The following is a 27,195-nucleotide window of genomic DNA, read 5'->3' on the forward strand; positions in this document are numbered from 1 at the left end:
AGAACGTAGATCAACCGGTTAATCGAGATCTTCGCCTTTTGACTCCTCCTTCAATTGCTCTTTGTATTGTTGCAGACCACAGTAAACAAACCAATCACAGCAAATAGACCAATCTGAATGGGATACCAGACTGTTCTTTATCTTGAAAAGATTGTCTACCTTTGTCATGCTTTTTGCAATACTGTAAAATGCTTACTCATTAAACCTTAATGTGCAAAAAAAAAAAAAAGAAAGGCTGTTCAGAAGTTAGTTGTATTTTTAAATAAGTGTCCAAAATATTCCCTTTATGGAATTACTTTAGGAAAATGTATAGTGTTTTTTTCAAATCATAATTTTAGCTTGTTTTTTTATGACTCCTTCAATTGCAACTTTCTAAGTGAGTTCCTATACTTGTTAGCAATCGTAACCTGGTTTGATTTACAAAAATCATCCAGTCTTCCTGGTGCTTTCCCGACAAGCATGGGACAACATCATGTCTACCATGTTTTTGACAATGACACTCGGAGGGTGCACGTCGTGAGGTCGGCGGTGCGCCGCGCACATCTCCCAGGCATCCACCAGCATAACGTCGAGACCTTTGAACATGGCTCGGAGCACGACGTTCAACTGCAGTGAAAACCAGTCGCTGTGGTTCAGGCTGACGTCGCGATTTAGGGCCCTTGGATTGGCCATGCGAATCACAACCGCCGTTCCCGGCGCCCGGTACAGAAGTCGCACCACCGCCTTGCGGATATGCCGTAGGCGGCGTATGTACACCTCCACGGGGAAGGGAGTGAAGTGAGCCCAGACGCTGAGCGCCACCACCGTGTGGGGACCGCCGGTCAGGCCTTCCAGCTCGTTGGCAATGTAGTGCAACTCGTTGGCCATGATGGCGGTGTACATGATGGGCGGGCCGTGGCAGCGGTACTCAAGCCAAATGTTGTGGGTGCTGTCCACAGCGAGTGAGGGCCCCGCTTTTTGGGGAGTGTACAGGTTGAATTCCTTCACCCCTGCAAGACAGAACACAATAACGCTACATAAGAGGAAACGAAAAGCAAGGTATGTATGACAAATTAAATATTAACCACCCCCCCCCCCAAAAAAAAGGGAAGAGGAAAGGGAAGTCAAGATTGCGTGACTGAATTGAGCAGTTAATCATTTACGGTAATTTGGTTTGAACATATTTCAAAATAGTTTCGACAAGTCATTGGTATTGAGGCAAGACAGCTAGTGAATAGTTTCACCTGCTGAACTAAATCTGTCACAGTTTGTTTTTTGTATCCACTGTGTCAAATTCTGTCATGGTAACTGAATTATTCCTGGGTGATTTTAAGTGCTGCATTATTTTTGTAATTTTGCTAGCTTGTGACAATGTTTGACCTGATGAAATGTACTTTTTCACTAAACGATTTAAATCAGTTCTACTAGCCTTTTTTTTATTTTATTTTTTTTACCCTAGCGTCTCTACTCACGTATTGTACAGCGTGTAAATGCTTTTTCCATTTCCGTCCACCACTCGAGCAAAGCCCTCACCTGGAAGCAGAGCGACGAGGTACTCGTACCACTGTCGAATGGTGGAGTCACCGTACATGTAGACCACCTTATTGGCCAAGCACTGAGTGACAGACGCCGTGTTAAACTGACGCATGGCGACGCCGCCCAATGGCCTCCACGCGTCCTGGTAGTAGTACCCAGACGTGGCCAGCTTCATGGGATCCGATTTTTGGGTGCCATTTTCTCCAATAAAGACAAACACAATGATGTAAATAAATCACCATTCCACAAAAAGTGAGAGTCATAAGTCTGAAGGTCCGCAGTACCTTTCCTGGATGGCAGCACAGTGATGGTCTTTGTTGTGTTTGCGTGGATGGGAGCTTTGATGTTCACGCCACTGATGTCAAAAAGTCAATTAAAAATATTGGAACAGGAATAGCAACAAGTAGATGCTACCGGGAAACTTGACAGGGATAAAAAGAGTTCTGCTCAGATAATTTCATTGTTGAGTGCTTCCAATTCCACTTAAAAACTGTGTTAGTGGAATAATACTTTTTTTTTTTTTAATCACCCGTTTTTCTCCATCTCATCGCTTATAACTCGTGTTATGGAGCGGACGGGTGGACGCAAAAGCGAGAGGCCCCGTACTTCCTACTTCCTTACCTCTATGCTGGGCGGGCGTCACATGACTACAGGAAATGCGCAAAAAAAAAAATCCATTACACTTTTGCGAAATACATCTAATTCGACACGTCTCAAAAAACACCTCATGAGAGCGTAAAAACTTTTTTGCAATATTTGAGTTTTTTTTCTCGAAAAGCACCTGTTTTCATTACCAGCTTGATTTTGCGCAACTTGCCTTTTGCACAAAACTGGGGAAAATGGAAACTGATGCCATTTTCAGTTGACAGCAAGTGACAAAATGGCCACCCGCTGTGATTGATAAAAACTGGTAGATTTTGCTGCTTAACTCATATTCCACTAACGTAATATAAATCAGAAAACCGTGTTTAGACTAGTGGGGCTGCATAATTTTTTGACATTTGATTTTTTGAATTTTTAAGCCCATATCCCATTGAGTGGCAAAGGTTTGTGATTGTTAGCAAGAGTAGCGGATGTTGATTTTTCACCATGAGATCCTCCAATGTCGCAAAAGCAATTGGCAACAGTTTTAATGGTTTCAAAAGTACGACGGTGTATTAGGGCCACGTAAAAAATAAATAAAATTGAGGGCGGGGGCAATAAAAAGAAAGAAAAAAGAAAAAACTCGCAAATTTGCCACTTTATAAACTCGCACATTTACGAGTTTTTTCTCTCTCAAATTTTCCACTTTATTTTGGGAAATATTTTGGGAACAGCTGATGTCAAACAATCATTGAGTGTACAAACCTCTGAAACAGCAACGATTCCCTGTCGGTGATGATGTTATTGAGGTAGCCTGCCCTGGCGTGGTTGATTCTGGTGTCGCAGCTCAGCATTTTGGGCTTGTAGCAGTACCACGGCTCGCCGGAGTGAAGGTCCGTGAAGTTGCACAGTGGCCCCTTGTCTTGCGAAAGACATGTGTCACATTTTGTTGTCTCAGATGTAAGGCCGCTGCGAAAGAGGCTGACGAAGAGCACCCGATTGGGCAGGTACTCCCTCAGCCTGCGCAGCACGGCGATAGCCTCGCTCGAGTGGACCATCATGACATCAACCTGAGCCGAGCCCTCCCACAGAAGCGGGAATCCAACAGAATAATATCCATTTTTGTGGTCCAGCACCTGCCCGGCCACACCTGCCCGGTATTTTGGGGAATGCAACCGAGCCAACAGCAAATCGCCGCCGTAATTCTTGGGTCGGCCTTTGAAGTCGTGCAGGCGGATTTGCACTTCCAGCTGGTCGCCCACATACCAAGTGTGGTTGTTTTTGGAGGTTAGAATTGAAAACAGGCTGTGGGCCGGGTCACTCGTTTGGGACAGGTTGAGTGGTTCTGAGTCAGAGGGCGGCCGGGGCCAGGCGATGGAGTCCAACAGCTTGCGTTGCTCCAGCTCTTCTTCCAGTGACGGTGGCTTGCCCAGATGTGGACAGAAGGTGCATTTGTCATGAAACGTTGAGAGGCTTCCAGAGAGGTTTGATGACTGGTTCCAGTTTTGGACCTTGTACAGTGCTGACACTTTTTGGTTCTTCCAGTTCTGGAAAGATGTCATGAAACGGATCACTGTCAAAATGTTCTATACCGGCAGCATACCGTATAGTGAGAGGCAGAAAGAATAAGGAAACGTTCCATTAGTTGTGCTGGACTAAAATTTCTCAATTTGTCATTGTAAGTCTATTTATAGAGCACATTAAAACAACCACCGCTGTTTTCTTAACTCATTCACTGCCAATGATGGCTATAAACGTCAAAAATTAATTTGAACTATTTCTATTAGTTTAACCCCCCCCCAAACACACACTTTTGTTAACAAGAGTATGAAAACCTAGAAACATGTTTTTATTGTACATTTAGAATAGATATAAAAATTTGTGATTAATCGTGAGTTAACTAGTGAATTACAATTAAACAATTAATCGCCTGACTAGATGATTAAAATTTTGAATCGTAATTAATCGCATGACTTCAATAGTTAACTCGCAATTAATCACAAATGTGATATCTGTTCTAAATATACAATAAAAAAGTTCTAGGTTTTCATACTCTTGTTAACAAAAGTAGAAAAAAAGTGAAACTAATAGAAATAGTTCAAATGGTTTTTTGACGTTTATAACCGTCAATGGCAGTAAATGAGTTAAGATGGAACCCGGGGGCAGCAATGAAAACAGCAGAGGCCACAGAATTTAGCCCTGTGGAGCACCAAAAGTTCCATTATACAGCTGCATTCATATTGCACATATTCGTAAGACCACTTTCTTTTTTTTGCTCGTCATAATATGAAGGGATTACAATCATAAGGAAATCACATGACGTACCATCACGTTGACTACTGAGCGCACCAAATTCCCTGCAGCAAATGATGGCCAAGCGGGGGGTGTCATCACAAATCATTTCAGTCAGGTGTATGTTTTGACCTTTGCCGAACCCCTGAGACTGACTCACCGTACGCCTGGGGTTGGATCGAACCCAGGTTAAGATCGTCTAAACTAAACAGACCCAGATGTAAATTTATGAGCAAACTGAGAAGAGATGATCCTTATTTCAGTATATATACTTTTTGTGTAAGGTCAAAATCATACATTTACATTTTTTTTATTAAAATCAATTTCCTGACTGATTTTTGGAACGTGTTAGAAATATAAACTGGGCCAGCGGCTTACTTACATATCTTCATGAGCATCTTTATGAGGACATGGCAGATAAGGAAGTGTACTCGTTAAATTTGAACCAGCTCTATGTGTCATAATCAAAACGGATTATGCTCAATACCGGTAAATGCATATTATTGAAGTTTGGTTTGGCTGAAAATGGATGAATCAATGTCAATTGCAGAATCAAGACAAAAAAAAAAGGATATGAAAGCAAAAGGATACATTTAAAGCAAAATAGCAAAGAACTTTGGAGAACACTAAAATGAATTCATGGGGAGAAATGTAACAGGTGGAGCTTCTTTTGTGGAATCACGGCATTCTAAATCATAGATCACAATCTGATACATGGTCAACTAAAACGTACATGGATTAGAACCAATTACAATGGCAGCTGGTCAAACTCTAAAGTCCTATATTGTTAGTGTGCCGCAGGTGAGATGCCTTGGACAAATGTATGATGATGATTCCAACTGTATTACGCAGCAAATACTACCAGAGACCCCCCCAAAAATATGATGACCCTTTCCACACAAGTGGGACTTGCATGAAACGAATGTGACATCGCACTTTTGCACACTGCCCAGAATAGAGCTGCAAAACCAGTTTTTACACACACACACACACAACAAGTATTCTATGCATGGTCAATTCTCATTGTTGAATGGAGGAAAAAAGAATAGTCGCATTCTTCAACAATACTGCATAGGTTGAGTTTTTGCACAAACAAGATATAGTTGAATCTGTAGTCATTTCTCTAGATTAGCAAATGATGCTCAAATTGCATTAACATATTACATTATCATGCCCAAAATCCTACGCCTCAAAAAAAGGCAGTTATCAATTGTGCCATTAGGCTGTGGAATAACAGCAAATAAATCCTCGTTAAAAAAAAAACATACCACTGAAGAAAGCATTCTTTATCAATTCCGCAAAAATCCAGTCTGGCCAAGTATGTCTTATCGCAGTTTTGTTGCCTTATGCGAGGACCGCCGCTGGTTGTGCTATTCCGAAATGACTTATCATTTAGAATCCCATTAAACTCGAATAAATGTTTTGTCTAATGACTCACGGGTTCTTTAAATAAACATCTTACAAATGCTGCCAGGTTATATGTAAACTTATGAGTACATCTCCAGCATGTTAACAAAAAATAAATACATTTGAATAAACTTCTCTCACCTCGCCAATGGTGATGTTGCGCAGCAGGAAGATGAGGCCGAACAGGGTGATAACGATGAGGATGCATTTCCAAACATTTAATGACATGGTGACCGCCACTTATGTCGTTGTTGATCTGCCGTCGCCCTAGTTATGATGACGTCATTCTACCGCCCTTACCTGGCCCTCCTGTTCCAGATTGGCTCCAACCAGGATGTATAAACTCACCCATGTGGCTGGACCTCGAGGGAGCCACACAAAGGGCGTGTTCGGAAATGTTATCTGACACCCTACCTCAACGCGAGCGTTCCGTTAAAAGTTTCGGAACAGTCCTGAGGGTAGCAGTATGTGCGCTGAGAGATCATTTTCGAACATAAGAATCAAATGTAAGGAACACCAACCAGGGCAGGAAGTAGGCTACCCTCGCCCATGGGCAGGACCTCCACGGAGCGCCCACACCTTTAGTATATTTAATAGATAAATACAAATAAGTTAATTTAAAATGTAGACGCTCACAGGGATTCATTTTTTTTCGTATGAGTTTGCCGGCGGTCCTTGAACTCATCTCGGGGCGTGACAGTTTTATCTTGAAAGCACAGCACAGCATACAACGTCAATTTTACACAATTTATTAGTTAACACTTGTTTACTGTTTATCTATATATTTTTTTTAATCCCACTAGCGTTATGTTTGATAAAGTAGTAACAAAATCATCGAATGAAAGAAACACTTTTACGTTTACTGTTTTCAATTAGGTAGCGTAGGTATAATTTACCTGTCATTTTATTATTCCTCTTCTATCTAAAGTAATCAGGTTAAGTTTTACATTATATTGCTATATTACATGCTATTCATCATGGCTGATATTTACCACTCCCCAAAATATATATATATATATATATATTTTTTTACAGTATACAAGAGTTGAACAACCGACAGTAAATTTATATTTTGCAAGCAGGGACTACTGGGACCTAAATTTGGCTAGAATATTCGCCTACAGAGGGATGGGGCGGATTAGTGTGGATGGTGGCAGACATGAAACAAACACGCGCACACACGCACGAACGCACACACCACTTCAAATGTGTTGTTGTTTTGTAATTGTAGCTAATTTGTAGCTGAGTTTTACCCATTAGGTAGAAATTGTTTTCAGATAAAAGTTTGATAACACACACATCTACTAAGGATATTGTATGTGGACTTACTGTCATATATTGTTCTGTTAAGTTCCCCAAAAGTTTAATATTGTACACATTTACTAAGGATCTTATATACGGTTCGACTCCCATATGCAATACTTACAAATGCCATATACAATAGATACAAAAAAATTACAAAATATCTGTAGATCTTTTCCGTTGCTAATTAAGTATACACCACACGCAGGATAGAATGAATTTCCACATATGCGTCGAAACGTAAACTTTCGAGTCCCAAACAAAATAACAATAAAATACAAATTCATATTTTTTATAACTGAAAAAAATAAAAACACACAAATAATGCCGCGTATGTGATACTTTTTTTGTGCTCATGTATAAAGTACAAACGTGGTGAGTATGGGACGTCATATCAACGTACAGTGTGAGGAGAGCCTGGTGCGCTGCAGCAATGCCACAATAAGGGGCGAGACCGCTATCACGTGGTAAAGTACAGAACTACAACACTGCATCCCCCATATCATTTTCCTTATAGGGCCGAGTTTGGCCTGCTCTGTGGTCAGCGACGTCGTGATCACGTTTCACGTCATCACTTAGAGGCGATTCTAGGGTCGGTTAGGGCCCCAAGCAGAAATTAACTGAGGGACCCCCTCTAATCATTGTTTCTTCTTCTTCTTCTATTATTATTATTAGAATATATATTTTTACGTGCATTTAGACATCTCCAGTTATTTGTATCTTTTTTTTTCTTGCTATTTCTCAGTCTTGCTCTTTCCTCCTGATGAATAACTCCCTCTGTCATTTTGCACTATTGCATTTTCAGGTTTATAGATGAGATGCACTTTCAAAACACAATCTGCTGCTCTATGCCGTTATGGGGACCAAGCTAGCTGGATGGTCTGCTACAAGCTAAGTTTGAAAGTAAACAAGCAGCTGTAGCGTCCTTTGACGAGGTGGTGGTCTCTCGTTTAGATGTACACATTCAATTTCAATTAAACAATCACATGAAATATCTCGTTAGTTTTGCTTTGTCATCTTTTTCTGCATTTTACACCGCAATCATCTGTGCTGGGCCTCAAGTAAGGATGTCCTAAATGAGAAGTTATTATACACACTTTACTGTTCCTTGTTACTGCCATGTATTATGTTGAAATATGTATCAAGATGTATAAAACCAACACTCAATCTAAGTTACAAAAAAAAAGACAATGATAATAATTCATCATAAAACCATCCAATCTGCTATTTATGACTTTAAATACACTCAAAATTTAAGACTAAGTTGAATTCACAACAGCATAGGTAATGTAAAAAATACACAACAATTTAAATTGCCACAGTATTCAGAAACTATTCCAAACTAGGGAAAGTTGTTATGATTGATGGGAACAGTGGGTTTTTTTAAAATCCAAGATAATTCGACATACTGCATACTCAGTATGTTCAAATAGACATTTTTAGTATTCCTTCAATTTCTGTTAATGAAAAAACACAAGTCGTTAAATAAAAATCATGTGGAATTCAATACAGTCATGGTTAGTAGACATTATTGGCAGGGGATTTATACAAACTTTGGTATACATCTCAGTAACTAATACATAACAGAAATTTATCATATTTGATTTGTTTTTACCTCCAACCACTAGGGGGCAGTGTGTTTTTGTTTGCTTACCTGAGCCATGTGCAGGTGGCCAGGCAGTACTTAATGGGGTAGATGCCACGGACTTCCGGCCACTGATAGCGCGTTCCAACACTTGCACCCCCACCCCTAATGGGTCGTTGACGGGAACGCGCAACCGAGGGGGCGCTCGGGAATCATTTGGTGATTTAATACAAAGCAACAAAGAAATGTATTACAATGCCACAAAGGATCATAGAAACGCTGTTTATATAACACACATACGATCAACTTCGGCTCACTTGAACACACATTTGGAGAAAAATTGCCATTGAAACCATTAACATTTATGAACATTTACACATCAATTCTCACCACAAACGTGGAAATTGTGTTAAACTTAAAGATTGTTGCCAATTTTATTAAAACCTCTGCCACTAGTCTGCTGGTCAGTGGACAGTAATCATGCATTTTCCCATCATTAACAGTTGACCTAATAAAGGGATACTTACTGTCAACATTTGAACATTTGCCTTTTTATCAGATTTTTCACCAGAGATAAAGCACCTGCCCCATGTTATTGTAAGGAAATTGTTTTGGCAGTTTTAGTTCACCCCCTCAATGTCTTTTATCTTTTCTTCTTTGATCTACCACAGCCTGTTGTTTTTTATTACATCACTTAATAGTATTTAGCGTTTCTTTTTCTGCAGCCCTTGTGGTGTAGTTCAGGGTTCACCATTTCCGGTCCTTGAGGTCCGGAGTCCTGCAGGTTTTAGATGTTTCCGCCTACCAACACACCTGAGGATCGTTATCAGGCATGCTGACGAGCTGATTATATGAATTCGGTGTGCTAGTGGGCGGAAACATCTAAAACCTGCAGGGCTCCGGACCTCGAAGGACCGGAATTGGTGAACCCTGTGTGTGTTCACTACAGCTCAAGAAATTAAATCTTATTATTAGCATCAGTTAACGATTCTCACCATCATTCAGCTGAGGACACTACAGCAACCAATTTTACATTCTCAAAAATCTCATTGCAGAAGTGATCAAATTTGTGATGGTCTTGTCTTACTTAGTCACAAAATCACAATTTATGACAGTTTGGGGACCTATGTGTGTTCTTCTTACTTGTTTTGTATAATTTTGTTGTACCCTAAAATGAAGTTATGGTTTAGTGACACCCCAGTTCACTCATTGTTTCCCCATAAATAAAACTGAAGTGCCTTTGCTACTTTGATCGCTCCCTGATAAACTCATCAATGTCACAGGCTTTTGATATATTATGGCAGAGGGTTCTATCTTAAAGTCATAATTTACTTCTCATGCATTGTGAAGATAATTTTCCATCCATCAAGGAAATAATTTATCATCTCATTCCTAACATTAAAACAAAATCTTACTGGGGGGAGGGAGGCAAAATTATAACTAAAAGGATTTTTTTTAAATCTATCCATTTGTGCATTGCAAGATTAACGGCTTTTTTTTTTTAATGGTTTTCCCAAAACTTTCCCAAAATTTAGCTGGAGTAGGCTGAACCACACAAATGACGTGACCCAGTGACCCCATGAATGCCTCTCTGACAGTGTCACAACTAACCATTATTATATTTGCAGCTTTCACTGTTTTTGGTAATAAAATAATAGTAATGATTTAGTTTTCTTAGTTGTGGAAATTATGCTATATCTATTTATTTTATGAAAATGATTAAATGCATAGAATTAAGTATTGTAAATAATAAAAAAATAATAATAATAAAAAAAATTCATTTGCTGTAGGAGATTATTCCAACTGGAAATAAATTGAGGCGATCTACAGCCAAAATACAGCACTCACTCACCCCCCCCCCCCACACACACATATATATATATATATATAGTTGTTTTTATTTCTTTTTTCCCCCTTTTCTTTACTAGGGGTCTCAAACTAAAGAAACACCAAAACAACCAAGTCTTGACAGCTTTCTCTTTTTTTTTTAGAATCAGATATATTAAATAAATGTACTGAACATCTATATCTTTAAAAAAAAATACCAAAAAAACCAAACTGGTTTTGATTTAGCAAATTATTTTACATTTCGGAATATAAAAATATGAGGCGATGTCCCCACCCAGTCGGGATATGTCATGGATTAAAACAGAAGCGTCCCTCTCTAAACCAATCACATACGGCATCTGAACAAACAGACCAATCAGGAAAGTGTCGCACTCAAGCCCCGCCCTGTTGGCCAAGGTTGCTGTACAAACGGAAAGTCACCTCTTCTGTGGGTCAGGGAGAAGCGAATGACAGCTAGCCTAGCATCGCTTGCTAGTACACACAGAATTAGCGGAGAAGCCCGATAGAGCATCCTTTCCCTTCGTAACCTTAAACTAATCTCAATTTTGTGAATTTATCAACGTCGCATAATATTTTATAATAGTGCGTAAAATTAATACGAGCTACTTCGTTATCTCTACTGTCTTGTTTAGCCTAGCTTCCAGCTGTCAGTCACCAAGCTACTATCATCATGGCTGCATTGAGAGTGTCCTATCATAGGATTCTGGACAGGATCGAGCATATGCTGCCTGCCAAACTGAGACCCCTGTACAACCATCCAGCAGGTAAGGCTAGTTTATCGGCCCGCATTCCGATAAAAACAAGCTAAAAAAAAAGAAGAAAAAAAGTTGCGATAACTTAAAAACAGTAGCGCGTATTTGCAATAAACTAGCACCGAGATTGATGTAACTTAATGCAGAAAAGGGTACGTTATCCTACATACGACTGAGATATGAGTGGTATGTTCAGGTCCAATCTACACAGATAAGTGATTGAAGCCAAGTGTCAAGTGTACTGTTTCCATTCCATTGTTTATTTTAGGTTGACGCTCAGTTAGGAATATGAAAGGAGCTTTTGTGTGTTCATTTTCAACAGCACTAAGCCATTAATCAAACATCAGCATAAGCAACAACAACTAAGGGTAGATTCCAAAAACGTTCATTCACATTCATGCTTGAGGGGTTTATATATCTTTGTTGTTGTTGTTGTTGTTGTTGTTGTTTTTCCTGTCCAAGGGTATTAGAGCTGTGCAAGGACAACTTTGTGACCAGGTATGAAGGGGCGGCAACAAAGAAACACCTCCCCTCCTAAAATGATTTGCAGAAACTGTCCTTTTTTTTGTGAAAGCAGGCCGCCAGCCTTTTATGGGCCTCCACCACCTTTTTTTATGCAGAGTACACGCATGCCAGCTTTGAACGCCTTGACCAAATTTTAAAATGTGACTAAGACCCCGTGAGAAAAAAGTGTGTGGTGTCCAGAGACTGAGGTTTTACTCCATTTATATGTGAGAGACCTCACACACATGACAAGGGTATTTTATTGTCCGTGCTGTACTGGGAGTGGGAGCATAAATTAACCTATGGAGTGCGTTGTCTTGGAAGGTTTTACATTTGTGACAACCAAACCAGCAGGTTTTCGGAACTCTTATGGTTCTCTACTTTGCGCTGCAGGGCAAGTGCTTTGATGTAAAGTTTTGCATAAACTGCAATAGGGCTGCTCGATAATGAACAAGAAAATGATTAAATGTAAAAATTATTTAGACAAATACAATTCTTTGAAACACTATAATTCCGCAAGTTCCTTTTGGATGAAACAAAATTAACTCATTCACTGCCATAGACGTCAAAAATTCATTTGAACTATTTCTATTAGTTAACCCCCCCACACACACTTTTGTTAACAAGAGTATGAAAAAAAGATATTGTACATTTAGACCAGATATAACATTTGTAATTAATCATGAGTTAACTATTGAAGTCATGTGATTAATTACAAATTAAAAAAAAAAATCGCTTGACGCCCTAAATTTAATAATCGTTACTTTAAAAAAAAGAGACAGAAAAAAGATTATTTAAAAAAATAAAATAAAATATTAAAAAATTGTTTTTTGAAAAAAAATACTATTTAAAAAAAGATAAAAATATTATAAATTTGTTCGTCAGGCGATTACATCTTTTAATTGTAATTATCGCATGACTTCAATAGTTAACTCACGATTAATCACAAATTTTATATCTGTTCTAAATGTACAATAAAAAAAAAATTCTTAAGTTTTTATACTCTTGTTAAAAGTAGAAAAAATGTTAAACTAACAAATAGTTAAAATTAATTTTTGACGTCTAAAACCGTCAATGGCAGTGAATGAGTTAATTAGTTATTTTCAAATTAAAAAAAAAAAGTGCAAATGTATACATTTAAACAACTCAACTCAAAATTAGTATTGGTAATCTTCTTTTTTGACAATTATGCTGATTTTGTAATTGTGGAGTGTAATAATTGAATTTCAATTAAACGCACAGCCCGAGACTGCAATCCTTTTGCCCGATACAGTAGATTTAGGTTTCGCTTGAATGCAGATATTATGGTAGTTTCCTCCACAGAGAAACCGTTCAGATAATGTGCAAAATAATGTCTAGAGAAAGCTTTCATGTTTTACCCCTTATTCTTCTGTTTCCATTCAAGGTCCAAAAACAGTCTTTTTCTGGGCTCCGATATTCAAATGGGTACGTTCTTTTAAGAATCAATAGTATAAGTGTCCAAATAGCTGGTGTGGGATTGATTTCCAGTCCATTGTTGTTTTCTTTGTGGTATTTGATATTTAAAATGGTGGCTTAACCTTTTTTCAGAGCCTGGTTGGAGCTGGTTTGGCTGACATGACGCGACCAGCAGACAAGCTGAGCACCTCCCAGTCGGCAGTACTGACGGCAACAGGTACAAGGAGACTTCAGCGTCCGACATTTAAGGATCATAGTCGTAGTTATGCGTTTTTGTTACCGTTTAAATGGCGTAGATTGAATAGACGGTATATTGCAATTCTGCAGATATAGGTCAAAGGTATCCAAGGTTTTTGGGCATGTTTTTTTGCGACCTATTTCTTCAAACAAACGTTATCTGATGTCGTTTTGGACAAAACACTCATGTGTGCATAACCTTGGCTGTGCTCGGCTAGGCCTGATCTGGTCCCGATACTCGCTGGTCATCGTCCCAAAGAACTGGAATCTGTTCGCTGTCAACTTCTTCTTGGGCAGCGCCGGAGCCTCCCAGCTCTACAGGATTTGGAGGTGACCATTGACTGTGCTTTTTATCTTTGTCTATAGTATACTGTATACAAACAGGGCATAAGGCAAGGCAACTCGCTTTATGTAGCACATTTTATACACAGGCACATCGAAAAGCATTAACATCCTGAACAGCAACTACACGACTACCATGTCGTCTTCTTTTCCTTTCGGCTTTTCCCTTCAGAAGTGGCCACAGCGAATCAGTTGCCTCCATCGAACCCTGTCCTCTGCATCCTACCTTCATGTCCCACTCATTCACTGCCATTGACGGCTATAGACGTCAAAAATTCATTTAACTTTTCCCACTTTTGTTAACAAAAGTATAAAAACCTAGAATTATTTTTGTATTAGAACAGATATCAAATTTGTGATTAATCGTGAGTTAACTAGTGCCATGCGATTAATTACGTTTGAAAATTGTAATCGCCCGACGCCACAATTTTTTTATAATTGAAAAAGAAAAATGAAAATGATTTTTTTTGGAAAAGGTTATTAAAAATGAGGGGCATCAGGCGATTACAATTTGTAATCGTAATTAATCGCATGACTTCACTAGTTAACTCACGATTATTCACAAATTGTATATCTGTTCTAAATGTACAAAAAAATCTAGGTTTTCATACTCTTGTTAACAAAAATGGGGGGAAAAATGTTAAACTAATAAAAATAGTTCAAATGAATTTTTGACGTCTATAGCTGTCAATGGCAGTGAATGAGTTAAACTACATCCATAAACCTTCTGCCCCTCTCTGTATTTCTCTATCAACATCCTCAAAGCAAATACTGCATCTGTGGTATTCTTTTTTTTTGGGGGGGGGGGGGGGCATGAAACCATACTGCTGCTCACAAATGTTCACCTCTGACCTCAGTCTAGCTTCAGAAAAAGTTTCCACAACTCTTGACGTCTCCCTTGTTCTTAAAAATGGGCACCGGCACACTTCTCCTCCATTCCTCAGGCATCTTCTCACTATCTAAGATCCTGTTGAACAACCCAGTCAGAAATTCTACTGCTACCTCTTCTTGACACATTTGCTGTAGTTGTCCAATCACGCGGAAGCACCAGATCCTGTCTCAGCTCCTTCCTGAAAGTCATACAACACTCTTCCTTTTTCAGCTTCCACCATTTCGTCCTCTGCTCTGCTTTTGCCGTCTTTTGTCCTACACACGCTCACCTACCACTACTTTGCAGTCGCTGATCTCCTTCAGATGACACCGTCTACACAGGATGACGATTACCACGTCATGTAGTATATTATTCTGTGTGTGGCTTGTTGTGTTCCTGAACAGACACAAGCAGGATCAGAAGGCACAGGGAGCAACAGAGTCCTGACCGTCATCAGTGAAGTGAAAGGGCAACTTCAAGGCCTGGCCACCGACCGACCCGCCCGACACGTCCCTCTCGTCATTTGTACGTCATCACGTCGCCGTTTCCACCTAACATCCATGCCAGCAACACGATCCGACCATATTTAGCATTTATTTCCCTGCTGGAAATGTGCACTTTCCCAAAAGTCCCAAGTTTCCTCAGGGTGTGTATAGTTGACATTTAAAACCAATTTTAAAAAAAAGTGCATGCTTAAAAATGGTCACCAATGCACAAGTTATTACTGATTGTACATTTAGTTTGTATATCATTTTTAAGCTGTAGCAATCATTACCTCATGCAATAATTTCCCAAAAACATGTTTGGTTTTGAAGAATGTGTCCAAAGCCATCATCACATTGCTTTTATTTATAATACAGCTATTACACTGTCATTCATTTTAACGGCTTTAAATTTGAGAACAGAATCAATTCATTGCTTCACTTTTCCTTCCGGTTGTGTTAACCGTAGAACACCATTTGTATTAAACCTGTGCAGCTTGTAATGCTACACAAGGGTCGCTAGCTAGCACTGGTGTTGAACTGCTAATATCAAATGCCTTTTTGCTATTAGGGAAGTCTTTTTATGTATAAATTAACTTATAAATCATAGTTTATTTCCCACCATGATTAAAATGCCCTCACTGTATTGGAAATAATTGATCTGACTTTTGTCACATTATCTACTGATTGATGGAGCAAACGGCACTTTGAGGCACTGTGGAAATGTAATGCCTGTAATGTATGGCTAATAAATCTTGATGAAAAACAGTTTTGTTGGTTCATATTCAAACCTTATTGATGGCATTAAATTATGCAAAATTGACATTCCTATTGTGATGGTTTCAGGTTATTCAAATAAATATACAGCCTGGGAGAAATGCTATACAAAGCTCATAATAGTGTGCAGTACATTGGATTGCCACATTTCAAATAAAAACGCACAGATGATGGTTACCCACAAAATTTTATTCACAACCAAAAACGAGGAGCCAGGGCTTAGCGTTTTCCACCAACACGGGGCGCGTTCACCTTCATGGGCTTGGCGATCTTGGCCTTCTGTGCAGACTTGCTGGTAGCCTGGAGGACATGAGCATTGAAACACTTTTAGACTTGAAATCAAGGAGACATAGTGACAGAAAAAAGTGAATAAAAAACACAAATTATATTTAATCAACATTTACATAAAACGTGCTTAGCAAGAGTTTCTCAACATTATGCTAATATTGACATGGATGTAATTCCTCGTAACTAGTGATGTTACGAGACTTGCTGGGGTTTTGAGGCTTGTGTCAAGTAACGGAGAGGGGAAACCTCACTGGGGAGGGAAAACACTGCATCCCAATTTATTTTGTGACCAATGTGAAAGGGTGAGGGAGGAAAAAGTACACACACTGACAAAATTATATGCCTATATACTTTATGCCGACAACATTTATGGTAAAACTTCCAATACTTTTGTCAAAATAGATGTAAAAATCATCTATACATCACACATTGTGTGGTTAAGATACAGCTGCCATTATACACATGACCAGCAGGTGGTTTTGTGTGCAAATGAAGCCTCAAGGTTTCATCTCGCCATCACTACTCTTAACGTTATGTGCATTGTAAATCCTCTATAATAATAAATTGTATTTGTAATGCCCTTTTTACATTTCAAGAGACATCTCAAAGTGCTAAATGTCAATACGGGTCTCACCTTTGCAGTGGGGGCAGCGGGCTTCTTGGCTGCCTGCTTTGCCTTCTTGGCCTCCTTGGCAGCCCTGATTAAGAGAGAGCAAGAGAGAAAACATAAATCCATGCTAGCGCTCAGGCTGGCAACACTACTCTGTCGTAGGGCTGAATAATTATGCGAAAAAATCATCACAATCACGATGAAGAAAATGATTCATTCATTTGCTGCCTTGCATCTTTGCACACATTTAAAGCCATGAATGGCATCTCCCTCATCACTATCGTTTTCCTTTTTATCTTCTTTTGTTGTTATATTTCCACAAGTCTTGCGACTTATTGGGCTAATCTAGCACATCTGGTATCATAATCGAAATCAGTTACATTTCAATTAATTGCCCAGCTCTACTCTGTTGGTATTCATTATCTAGACCGTGGCATGAAATTGTCGCAAGCAATCATTAAAAACAGCAGTGAAGTGTTCTGTTCGCATTTGCCAGTTTTTATGCCAGGAAGCACCATGCGTTGAATTGCCCGTGTTTTCTTTAGGTTGACTTCATCCTTCTTGTCTGCACGTTGATTTCAAATCTTAGGGCGTTAAGTCTCTGTGCTGCTTTTGTGTCTTTATTTTTGCCTCAATTCCTCAGCAGCATCAGTTATCAAAGGTGTTCTCACCATAAATTAAATGACAAAATCATTCATTGTTGTAAATTAGATATTTTCTGTCCTCAGAGTACTTGCTTCATGTTCACTTATTAGGAAAATCTGATTTTTTAAATTTTCTTTTTTGGGGACAAGAACTACTTGAGATGGTCGAAGGATGTACATTATCAGCTGTTAACAGACTGATGTAATTGTCTGAGAATTAAACTTTTAATCTCCATTTAATAACCGTACAACTGTTTCGGTGTGCTCTTACCTGATGGCTTGCTCTCTCTGGGCCTTGCGGACCTCAGGCTTCTGGTTCCTTTTGGCCATGATCTCAGCCAGGGAGGCACCAGTGATGGCCCTCTGGAACTTGACGGCACGGCGGGTACGCTTCTTGCTCACCTCTTCCTGTTTGGACACAAAACGTTTAGCAGCAGCCCCCAGTCGCAAAAAATGCACAGCCAAATTATACTCAAAACATCCAATATTAGCTAGTAAAGTGAACCCTCATATAAAGTGTGAGGGACCGATTCGAATAGAAGGAGGGGAAAAAAACAAATAACTATTTATTCAGTTCTTCTCATTTCATGTGTAATTTAATTAGCTTTTCTTATTAATAAAAAAAATTGTGATAAAATAAAAACCCGTGACTTTATAATTTATTTTTTTGCAATATCTTCCACGTCTACCTGAAATAGACCAAATGTTCAAACAATTCGTAACTATAAAAGGCATGTCGGAGAGTTTGGAGGCCGACCATTGGTAACGCGTCACAAATGACAACAAAGGCCAGTACTATGATCTCCATTTGTTCTATGGCTGCGGGGTGTGGAGTGAGCGCTGATGCAAAGTCTGCAAAACACAGTCCAGCAACAGCACATGACACGGAGGGACACCATGCACACCTTCCCCCCGCGGCCAAACTGCCCACACTTTCCTGTACAAGGGCAGTGATGTAGGGCTAAAATAATCACGATTATTCAAAAAGACTTTTCTTTTGGACCAAACTGAATTTATAATAATGGTTTTTTTTTATGCTAGCAAAAATTTTAAGTTGGGGTGCAGCGTTTGCAGCACGGCTTGTGGGGTGCAAACTAGTTTTTTGACAGTGGGGTGTGGTGAAAGAAATCCTGTGAGTGTGCCTCAAAACAACTCAAAAGTAATATTATTCGGGCTGCAGCTATCGAGTATTTTGGTATTCGGATATCCTACTGAAAATTCTAATCTGGTATTTGGGTAGAAAGAAAAAATATACCTATAGGCCTATATACGTTTTTGGTTAAAAAATAATTATAAATATAGAAGACAAAAAAAAGAAGTAACAATTAACAACCAACTGGTTTTCATTTTTAGATAATGATAAAAGAACTATTTTCCTCTAAAACAGTGAGATTTTAGACAAATCTGTCCCCATAGATTTTAGTCAATGAATCTAAAGTGACGTCAGACCCACAATAGCGATTTTGTGGGCTAAATAAATAGCACATTTGAGCCTGATTTGTTAATAAGTGATCAGTAGGAACGGCAAACTAGTCAGGCTGTCAGCATCAAAGTGTGCACAGTCCATCAATCCATTTTCTGAACCGCTAATCTTGACCAGGGTCGCGGGCGTGCTCACGCTGGAGCCTACCCCAGCTGTCTATTTACAAATTTGTAAAGTAATCAGACAACTGGAGCACTTTACTGCTGCTAGCTAGCGCGGCTAGCTTTACCGCTTGGCACTGGTGGCTCGCTGTTAGCTAACAGTCACCGCTAAATGATGGCAACAGGCGCCGTACAATACAATGTCATCGTAATTATGTTTTAGTGCTCTTACTTGGAGCTTGAACGTGACTACAGGACTTTGTCTTACTGACGTCCTTGGCAACAGTTTGGGGCATTTCTATTGCCGTTCACAAACTCTGAATAGACGACCACGTCATCACCCCTTATACCGCGACGACTCCCTTCCGGAAACAACTTCAAAATAAAGGCGCTACAATGCTTTGATCTACATATACTACTTGGTAATGTAAGGTTTATTTTGGAATTGGGGTTTTCTCAGCGTTAGCCCCGCGTTCTGTCATGCATACTGGCGTTAGCTTGACTACGACTATCTCAGCGGATATCCAAGGCAGAAATGATAAGGACTCGTTGCAGCCCTAGTATTAATAATTGTTTTTGTGCCATTATGCCCATTTTGAAATTGTGGAGGGTAATAATCAAACGCGTAATTGGATTCCGATTAATTTCACAGCCCTACAGTGAAGCTTTGCTTATTTGCTCATTTTGATGTAGAACATAAGTAAAACATTCGCTTAATTACTGCTCGCGTACATCTGCCTTTCGTTTTTGTTTTTCTCTTTTGGTTAACACCCATCAGAGGAGGAGAAGGAACCTGGGTTAGACACCAGCTGATTGCTGGCCTGCTTGGCAAAAAACTGCAACATCAAATGTGCTAGGGTTTCCTCCCACATTCCAAAAAACAGTCATGGTAGATTAATTGAGCACTCAAAATTATCCATAGTTGTGAGTGAGTTGTTCGTCCATATGCACCCTGCGATTAGTTGGCGACCAGGTTCAGGGCATACCGTCTGCCCCAAGACAGCCCCAGTGTCCTCTGTGACCCTTGTGAGGGTAAGCAGAATGGGCAATGGATAAGTGGTACTGTAGTATTTTTAATATTCCTGTCCTGTAGCACATCACAGAAACCACTATGGGTCCAAGCAGACCCCGCTCAATGAACGTTAACCAAAGAGCAATTACGCACACCATTAGCCTCAGTGAGCCGGATCTGGCTTTGAGACTTTTAATTTGACTATTTTGTATACACTTTCAAAGTGTCACTGGCAAAACATAACTGTCAAGGTTACTGGTTTATTACTTACAGATTGTCCCTTCTTGTGCTTGCGTCTGTACAGCACTGTCCAGTTGATCTGTCGAGGATTCCTCTTGGCCAAAAATGCAGACTCGCATTTGGCGTTCAAGAACTGGAACACCTATTAAATAAAATTCATAAGACGCTGGAGCACTTGACGTTCATTTACTTCGCGTGCTCGTCTTGCTACAGGCGGCTAGCATACACACTCATAGCGTTTAGCGTCAACCGGTTAGACCTATTCCAGTCGGCTGTCTGTATGTTAAACTACTTATGCCTTTAATATTATATCAAACATGCATTTAGGTGAATCTTAAACCACACAATGAACACTAAAAGTGACAAAACAAGTAGGAGTGACAACGAGGACAGTGCTAACGGTTACCTTCCCGTCTATCCTGGCGTATCGGCGGCCATGGCCGGGGTATATTTTGTACCCACTGAAACTGCACAACTCGACCCTGAAAACGACAAATACAGGGCATCACTGAAAGAAAATGTGTTTTTTATTCTGTTAAATGACACGATAGAATAGTATCATCTTTTAAATGTCGAGATGGCGTGTGATTCTCGTCGGCAAACTCACTTCATTACGGCTACGAGAGGGCTCAATACCGGAAAGAAAGACGGCGGAAACGGAAGTTGAATAAGGAGGCGATAAATTTGTAAAATAATCCACTGATTTATTTTATTTTATTTTTTATCAGTTGACGGTATATAACATCTGTGACTGAAATACACTCAATGTTTAATTTTATTTACTGGAAAAAAAAATCAAAATAATCCTACACGAGAAACGTCAGTTAGCAGTTTGACGTCCTTGCAAGTGACATGAAATTTTGGTTAATTGATGTATAAGAGAAAAAGCTTGCGATTAATATCATTACTCGACATTTTGACATGTTAACACATTTATCGCCATTGCAACATTGCGTGGCGTTGCGACGTTGAGCGCGCCTGCCGTGAACAACAAGCAGGAAGTGTAGTCTTTTACGACATACTGGACCAGCCGCCATACTGAGGAGCGCAGTAACTGTGAAATACATTTCCCAAAATGCTACACCTTTGTACACCGTTTGAACTTCATGCTAGCGACGGACGCGTCTTGTAACCCAGGCTAACGCTAACCAGCTATTTTTCTATGAGTGTGCGGCGACAGAATGGGGGTATCAGATTTACAGTTTGATACAAATGGTAAGTCTGCTATTTGTGTTTTAATACAAGCGTTTTTGTTTCATGGTTAGTCTCCACGAATATTAAGCTCCACCACCGTTAGCTAAGGTGTGTTGTTTTCTCTGTGAGTGGAGTGTCACTTGCCAGTATCTGCTTATATTGCCAAATAATGATGAATTTAATCAGCACTTTGTATTTAAGCGCACACGGATTTGCAATATATATATATTTAATGTGTAGTCGTGTCTCAATGGTCAGATCTTTTGAACACTTTAACTTAAACAACACATTTTTAGTCTACTTTATTTAGCTAGTAAATAACGTTAACGACCATGTCCTGTCGTTTACTTCATGAAATTGATAATGATGTTTAATCATTGTTCATCGTTTTATTCTGTCTCCATGTATTTTCCCCAAAAGGGCCTGTGGTAGATCTTTCATCTCGGGGTATGCGGAAGCTTGACCCCAGTTTCCTCTGCTCCGAGGACACACACACACTTATCCTAGACCAAAATGATATAATGAAACTGGACTATCTTGAAAGGAACCCTGGCCTTCAGCAGGTGCGTTACTCACCCCACCCATGAAACAAATGCAGTACTATATTCCTCTTGGTACATGCATTTCTTTGGTCTTTTCTTATTCAGCTGTCTGTAGCCAGCAATCGCCTTGTCAGAATGATGGGTGTGTCTCAGCTCAAAGAGTTGCAAGTCCTTAATCTTCCCAATAACAGTATTGGCTACATTGAGGGATTGCGGGACCTACCTAACCTCAAATGGCTGAACCTGTCAGGAAACGCAATTAAGGTGAAGCGCTTCTGATTTTTCTGACTGTTGTGTACAAAAATACAATAGATTAAACCACTACTCACTCTCTCAAATGTTTATTTAATTGTGATTGTTTTTGTACAGGTTATTGAGCAGCTGAACAACTGCATTTCCCTTCAACACTTGGATCTTTCAGATAATAGCATATCTAACATTGGGGATCTGAGTAAACTTGTGGCACTAAAGGTGTGTATCGCATTAAAGGAAACATTATTCTTTTTTTGGTACATGTATGGGTGGTTCTCAGAAAACATGGTCCAGGAGTACGATATGTGAGCCCAAAACTAGTGTTGTTCCGATACCGGTATCGGGAGAGGCCCCGATATGGCATTAAAACAGTGGTATCGGCATTGATGAGTAACAACTAACATGCTACTGCCATTATTTCCGATGCTAATATAGGACTTTGAATGCAGCATGTTGTGTCTTGCTTGTGCACGACATTCACTGATGTGTGACATGTTCACTGCATGCCGAGACAAGATATCCTATTGGCCCTTGAATGTTCTGAACCAATGGCAGGGCAGCTTTTTCATATTGAGAAAAAACAAACAAACCTAGCGTGCCCCAGGAGAGAATTTAATTTTTTTCAAACAACGTAGTATCAGTATTGGTACGCTATCAGCATTGGCAGATACTGCGGATCGGAATCAGTATCGGCAGCCAAAAACAGTATCGGAACAACACTACCCAAAAACAGTAAATAAAGATAAAGAAAAGAAAAAAAAGATAAATGCTTTAAATCAAACCTTCCTGCAGTGTTTTTATTTGTTCCTATAATATTGCGATTTTGATTTCATGTGATTATTTTTTTCAAGGTCTTTTTATAATGTATTTGTCATCAAATGATCAATTAATCTTTATTGCACTACAAAATATTGATGTACTGCATTATATATTTTAGTTTACTAAGATAAAGGAAAATAAAGCATTAATTAATATGAAAGACAGTTTATGTACTACAATTACAGGTGTAAACTTACAAAATTATTTGATGTGCAGCCATGTCATTGTTCACGATGTAAACAAATAGGTATATATTGTAAATCAGTAATATATCATGAACTAAAGTGCGGATTTGAGCAATAATACAAGCAAATTTGTCCTTTACCGCTTCTACATATCCAGCATGATAGGTATTTTATTTTGAAACGGCTTGGTCAGAAACATAAAAAAAAAAAAACAGGTCACAATACCGCCTAGGGGTTTTAAATACTGAACTTACCTAGATGGCCTAGGAGTAAATAATCATGCTCAAAAATCATAATTATATAACCTTGAAATAATTTCCCATGCTATGTTCTCTTTAACAAAGCTTCAGTGCAATTTAACAAATTAGGTTTGAATTATAGAAGGCTTTGAGATCATTGTTGGTTCAATTTTGCAGACACTTCTTCTGCACGGAAACAGTGTAACAACACTCCGCACTGTGCCCGCCAACCTCCCCGTCCATTTGTCCATCCTGTCGTTAGCATCCAATGAGATAACAGATCTCACCGAAGTAAGTACTCCTTCATTGCTTCAGAAGCATCCAGAGATTTAATGTACACTTTTATAGATGCTCACTTTGGTCCAAAGGTGGCACACCTGGCCTCCCTCCACAAGCTGGAGCAGTTGTCCATTATGAACAACCCTTGTGTGATGCCAACCCCGGCATTGCCGCGATTCGACTACCGGCCGTATGTGATGAACTGGTGCCAGAGCCTCAAAGTTTTGGATGGCTTTGTGGTGTCCCAAAAAGAAGGGTAAGTACATTTGGGCTTTGTTGCTATCCACTTTCAAAGGTAGGGAGAATACACGCATCACATTTTTCTGTGTCTTCAAATAAACCTTTTGTTGGCATTGGGCCAGAATGTCACAATTTGATCAATGTTTTTGGTAAACCTTTTCTATGTTCTGTAACCAATTCCAGACTGAAAGCGGAGTGGCTCTATAGCCAGGGAAAAGGTCACTTCTATCGAACAGGCCAGCATGTAGAACTTGTTCAGTACCTTTCCACCGTTTGCCTCCGGACCACTTCATCGCCCTTGGTGATGGCGGAAGATGCCAAATTGGAGAAGATCCTGAATAAGCAAAGGTAGAAACCTGAGCTCGTGCTGTGCGTGGTTCCATGCGGGAAATTGAGTACTCGGCAGCAAAAATCAGGAATTTGATACGACTCATGACTTCCTTTCACAAGGTTTCACCAAATGCAGTTGTTAGAAGAGACCCGCGGGGATTGTCCAAGCCCTCCTCGGCCCACTCAACTAGCTGTGGAAACGACAGACACTTTGCGTACATCGCCACAAGGGAACACTGTAGAGGCGATGAAAATAACACCACCACCACCACCACCACCACCACCACCACCAGCTGCTGTCATATCAGACCGGGAAAGAGGCAAGAAGAGGCTGTTTTGTCTCTCATATGAGCATAGTTAGCATTGATGTTCTGTATTTCTTTATACAGTTTATTGACAGGCAGGTGTCCCATTGGAGGTAAGGCGTTTATCAGGTGGAAAGCTTTTATTTTTTCCACGTAAAGTATTGCATTCATTTCCAAGTGATTATCCTCCTTCGAGTCACAGCTGAGCTGGAGCCTATCCCAGCTAATGAACTAAGCTAACGAGAGGCGGGGTACACCCGAGACTGGTCACCTGCCAGTCGCCGGGTGTAAAGCACAATGTAAAAATGCATGTGATTAATCCACTCATTCACTTTACTGTAAAATATTACCCCAAAAAAATACTTTAACATTAACAGTAGTAATTTTTAAGTAAAAAAGAAAAAAGAAAAAAAGAAGGTAAATCAAATGTCAACTCGTCTGTGTACTTTGGGTCTTTCCACACAGGGCGAGCAGTGCAGTTTAATACATGGATGAGCTATGACTCGTCCGGCACTTCGCTTCCATGTATAAGCAGCCCACAGCTGGGAGAGGAGAACCTCCATTTGGAAGATGTGCAGACCGACGAGGACAAGCTGAACAGCAGCATGCTCGCTTCGGAGTCCACTTTCATGCCCGTCACGCCTCACCTCGAGCCACGGCCGCCACACTCGGACAGCGAGGACGAGACGGAGACGTTTGAAGCCGACTCGCTGGCACCCAGGCGTACGGCGTGCGCCCCCCCGCCGGAGGAAGAAGACACCGTCGCGCCACATTTAAAAGCCCCAGAAGAAGAAACGTTTTTACATTTTGTCAACAAGTCGGCGCAAGCAACAAGAGCAGCTGTAAAGATCCAGTCATGGTGGAGGGGTTGGTACACGCGGTGTTGTCACCCCAAGGCCAGAGAGGTGCGCAGTGAGATCCGCCTGCGCAGGATGCAAGATCACATCGTATCGTTGTCCTTAAAATTCAACAGGTACACTCAATAGATACCTTTTTGTTGGCCTTATTTAGCTATGTACAGTAACTGTATTATATGTATGTATATATATGTGTGTGTGTATATATATATATATATATATATATATATATATATATATATATATGAAGACTGAAAATATTCATTTATTTGCAGGGTGCAGAAGCAGTGTGAGGAGGAGAGGTTACAAAGGACGGTTCAAGAGGAAGCGGTCAGATTTCTATGGAAACAGGTAGGCTGATCTTTTGTATAGCTTTGAGCTGAGCTTTTGAATACGTCTTTGAGTTGTGAGTTGCAGTATGTTTCTGAATCGAGAGTTCTCCACTCTCAGTTGTTTCCTGTCATCAGGCTTTTCCATTCAACCAAGCCGGAAGGAATTGCTTCATATTGTTTTGCCGAATGCGGAAGCTCGTTGTGCATAATATACAAGAATGCTTGGAGCATTTAAGTCTGATCAATATCTCCAACAAATCAGAAGTCAGGATGGGGGTCAAATACTTTTTCATGGCACTGCACATTTTCATTTAGCACTCCTTCTTGTCACACAGAACAAAAAGATGGCACCAGTAACAGAATATTCTAATCAGTCCTATTTACGGTCAATGCAGATTTCAACTGACAGTCGAGAAGGTGAACAGAAAACAGGAAGTAGAAATCAAAATTGGACACAGTCAGAATCATTTCTACATACCGAGTTCCATGTCCAAAATGTCAAATATTTTTTCATGCTGGCTTGACTTCAAAGCCACATGACTGACATTTGTTTTTGCATCAACCCAGCTCCAGTCCATGCAGCAGTGGAAGCAGTCTGTCGAGGAGCAGCTGGCCGGCCTCACTCATGTCTCCACTTCTCCCGGACCATGTCCGGCGGCCCTTCCCGTAGCTAGCTGCACTGCAAACCAAGTGGCCACGGATGTCTCCTTACCGGACTCAGGCTTCCAAATGACAACAAGCGAGGAGCAGGACAGTTTCCAGAGCAGTGGGTCTGTGACGACTGTGCGAGCGCCCGACAGAGGCGTGGACAGCACAGACTGCAGCCTCCTGGAGCAGTACGCCACCTCCTTGCAGCAGAGGGAGGAGGAAGAAGCCGAGCAGGCAGCAATATCGCGACTCTCCTCATCCATGCAAACCGAAGATGACCAGGCAGATGTCCACTGAATGAAATTGCGTCATAAGAAATTTGCCCATGGAAGCTTGACTGAAGACTGCACTTATATTTATTGTCTATCACCCATGAGTGAGCGTTTATTTGCTGAACAAAAATCTAAGGACTCTGGAATGTAAACTTGTTCTTGCTGATATGCGTACAATGTAATTACACTGCAATAAAAAGCATATCACTGCACACTTGTTCACTGGATGTTTGTCATTTTGAGAAAATAAACCTACACAATACATGCACATCCAAGCTACAAAGAGTTGAACATTGGTTTATTTCCACCAAAGTCTGAAGTCAAGCTTGTCACCACAAAAATAAGTTGTTTTTTCTTTTGGTGAAGTTTGTCATAACCTTTGATTTTATA

At 40.1% G+C, this 27,195-nt stretch overlaps 4 protein-coding genes and 1 non-coding gene across 5 annotated transcripts; 2 read left to right on the top strand and 3 right to left on the bottom strand.

Annotated features, from left to right (window-relative positions):
• Positions 1 to 116: 116 nt before the first annotated feature.
• Positions 117 to 6,294, bottom strand: LOC147164500 (NXPE family member 3-like). The gene is made up of 5 exons (XM_086090905.1): positions 5,938 to 6,294; positions 2,863 to 3,644; positions 1,800 to 1,870; positions 1,513 to 1,716; positions 117 to 989 (listed from the first exon to the last, which is right to left on the bottom strand). The coding sequence occupies exons 1-5, from the start codon at positions 6,022 to 6,024 to the stop codon at positions 427 to 429; spliced, it is 1,707 nt and encodes a 568-aa protein (XP_085947031.1). The 5' UTR covers positions 6,025 to 6,294; the 3' UTR covers positions 117 to 426.
• A 4,639-nt stretch (positions 6,295 to 10,933) lies between these two features.
• On the top strand, positions 10,934 to 15,924 carry mpc2b (mitochondrial pyruvate carrier 2b). The gene is made up of 5 exons (XM_086091352.1): positions 10,934 to 11,295; positions 13,193 to 13,233; positions 13,357 to 13,441; positions 13,680 to 13,791; positions 15,079 to 15,924. The coding sequence occupies exons 1-5, from the start codon at positions 11,202 to 11,204 to the stop codon at positions 15,119 to 15,121; spliced, it is 375 nt and encodes a 124-aa protein (XP_085947478.1). The 5' UTR covers positions 10,934 to 11,201; the 3' UTR covers positions 15,122 to 15,924.
• A 177-nt stretch (positions 15,925 to 16,101) lies between these two features.
• Positions 16,102 to 21,035, bottom strand: rpl24 (ribosomal protein L24). Its single transcript, XM_086091351.1, has 6 exons — positions 20,919 to 21,035; positions 20,718 to 20,793; positions 20,343 to 20,453; positions 17,747 to 17,883; positions 16,856 to 16,919; positions 16,102 to 16,233 (listed from the first exon to the last, which is right to left on the bottom strand). The coding sequence occupies exons 1-6, from the start codon at positions 20,921 to 20,923 to the stop codon at positions 16,153 to 16,155; spliced, it is 474 nt and encodes a 157-aa protein (XP_085947477.1). The 5' UTR covers positions 20,924 to 21,035; the 3' UTR covers positions 16,102 to 16,152.
• LOC147164503 (small nucleolar RNA SNORA23) lies at positions 18,207 to 18,388 on the bottom strand. Its single transcript, XR_015096770.1, has one exon. It is a non-coding gene; the product is annotated as a small nucleolar RNA SNORA23 (small nucleolar RNA).
• Positions 21,036 to 21,389: 354 nt separating the features above from the next.
• cep97 (centrosomal protein 97) lies at positions 21,390 to 27,017 on the top strand. The gene is made up of 11 exons (XM_086091355.1): positions 21,390 to 21,526; positions 21,926 to 22,068; positions 22,153 to 22,311; positions 22,417 to 22,518; positions 23,720 to 23,833; positions 23,911 to 24,077; positions 24,245 to 24,409; positions 24,512 to 24,711; positions 25,162 to 25,669; positions 25,829 to 25,904; positions 26,453 to 27,017. Exons 1-11 carry the CDS (start codon positions 21,493 to 21,495, stop codon positions 26,828 to 26,830), a joined length of 2,046 nt encoding a protein of 681 aa, XP_085947481.1. The 5' UTR covers positions 21,390 to 21,492; the 3' UTR covers positions 26,831 to 27,017.
• Positions 27,018 to 27,195: the final 178 nt, after the last annotated feature.

This window comes from Leptonotus elevatus, chromosome 12 (assembly GCF_054856555.1).
Source record: "Leptonotus elevatus isolate MCC_2025b chromosome 12, RoL_Lele_1.0, whole genome shotgun sequence".
Classification (NCBI taxonomy): Eukaryota; Metazoa; Chordata; class Actinopteri; order Syngnathiformes; family Syngnathidae; genus Leptonotus; species Leptonotus elevatus.

Bases quoted from the DNA above. Each gene is read 5' to 3' on its own strand.
- LOC147164500 (XM_086090905.1), bottom strand. From the start codon at position 6,024: ATGTCATTAAATGTTTGGAAATGCATCCTCATCGTTATCACCCTGTTC. The intron at 3,645-5,937 runs GTGAGAGAAGTT...ACATCTTTCCAG, and splicing joins GCAACATCACCATTGGCGAG to AACTGGAAGAACCAAAAAGT. The intron at 1,871-2,862 runs GTTTGTACACTC...TTTTGACATCAG, and splicing joins GAATCGTTGCTGTTTCAGAG to TGGCGTGAACATCAAAGCTC.
- mpc2b (XM_086091352.1), top strand. From the start codon at position 11,202: ATGGCTGCATTGAGAGTGTCCTATCATAGGATTCTGGACAGGATCGAG. The intron at 11,296-13,192 runs GTAAGGCTAGTT...TTTCCATTCAAG, and splicing joins CCTGTACAACCATCCAGCAG to GTCCAAAAACAGTCTTTTTC. The intron at 13,792-15,078 runs GTGACCATTGAC...GTTCCTGAACAG, and splicing joins CAGCTCTACAGGATTTGGAG to ACACAAGCAGGATCAGAAGG.
- rpl24 (XM_086091351.1), bottom strand. The intron at 20,454-20,717 runs GTAACCGTTAGC...TTTATTTAATAG, and splicing joins ACGCCAGGATAGACGGGAAG to GTGTTCCAGTTCTTGAACGC. The intron at 17,884-20,342 runs GTAAGTAATAAA...GTGTCCAAACAG, and splicing joins AGCACAAGAAGGGACAATCT to GAAGAGGTGAGCAAGAAGCG.
- cep97 (XM_086091355.1), top strand. From the start codon at position 21,493: ATGGGGGTATCAGATTTACAGTTTGATACAAATG. The intron at 22,519-23,719 runs GTGTGTATCGCA...TCAATTTTGCAG, and splicing joins GTAAACTTGTGGCACTAAAG to ACACTTCTTCTGCACGGAAA. The intron at 25,905-26,452 runs GTAGGCTGATCT...GCATCAACCCAG, and splicing joins TCAGATTTCTATGGAAACAG to CTCCAGTCCATGCAGCAGTG.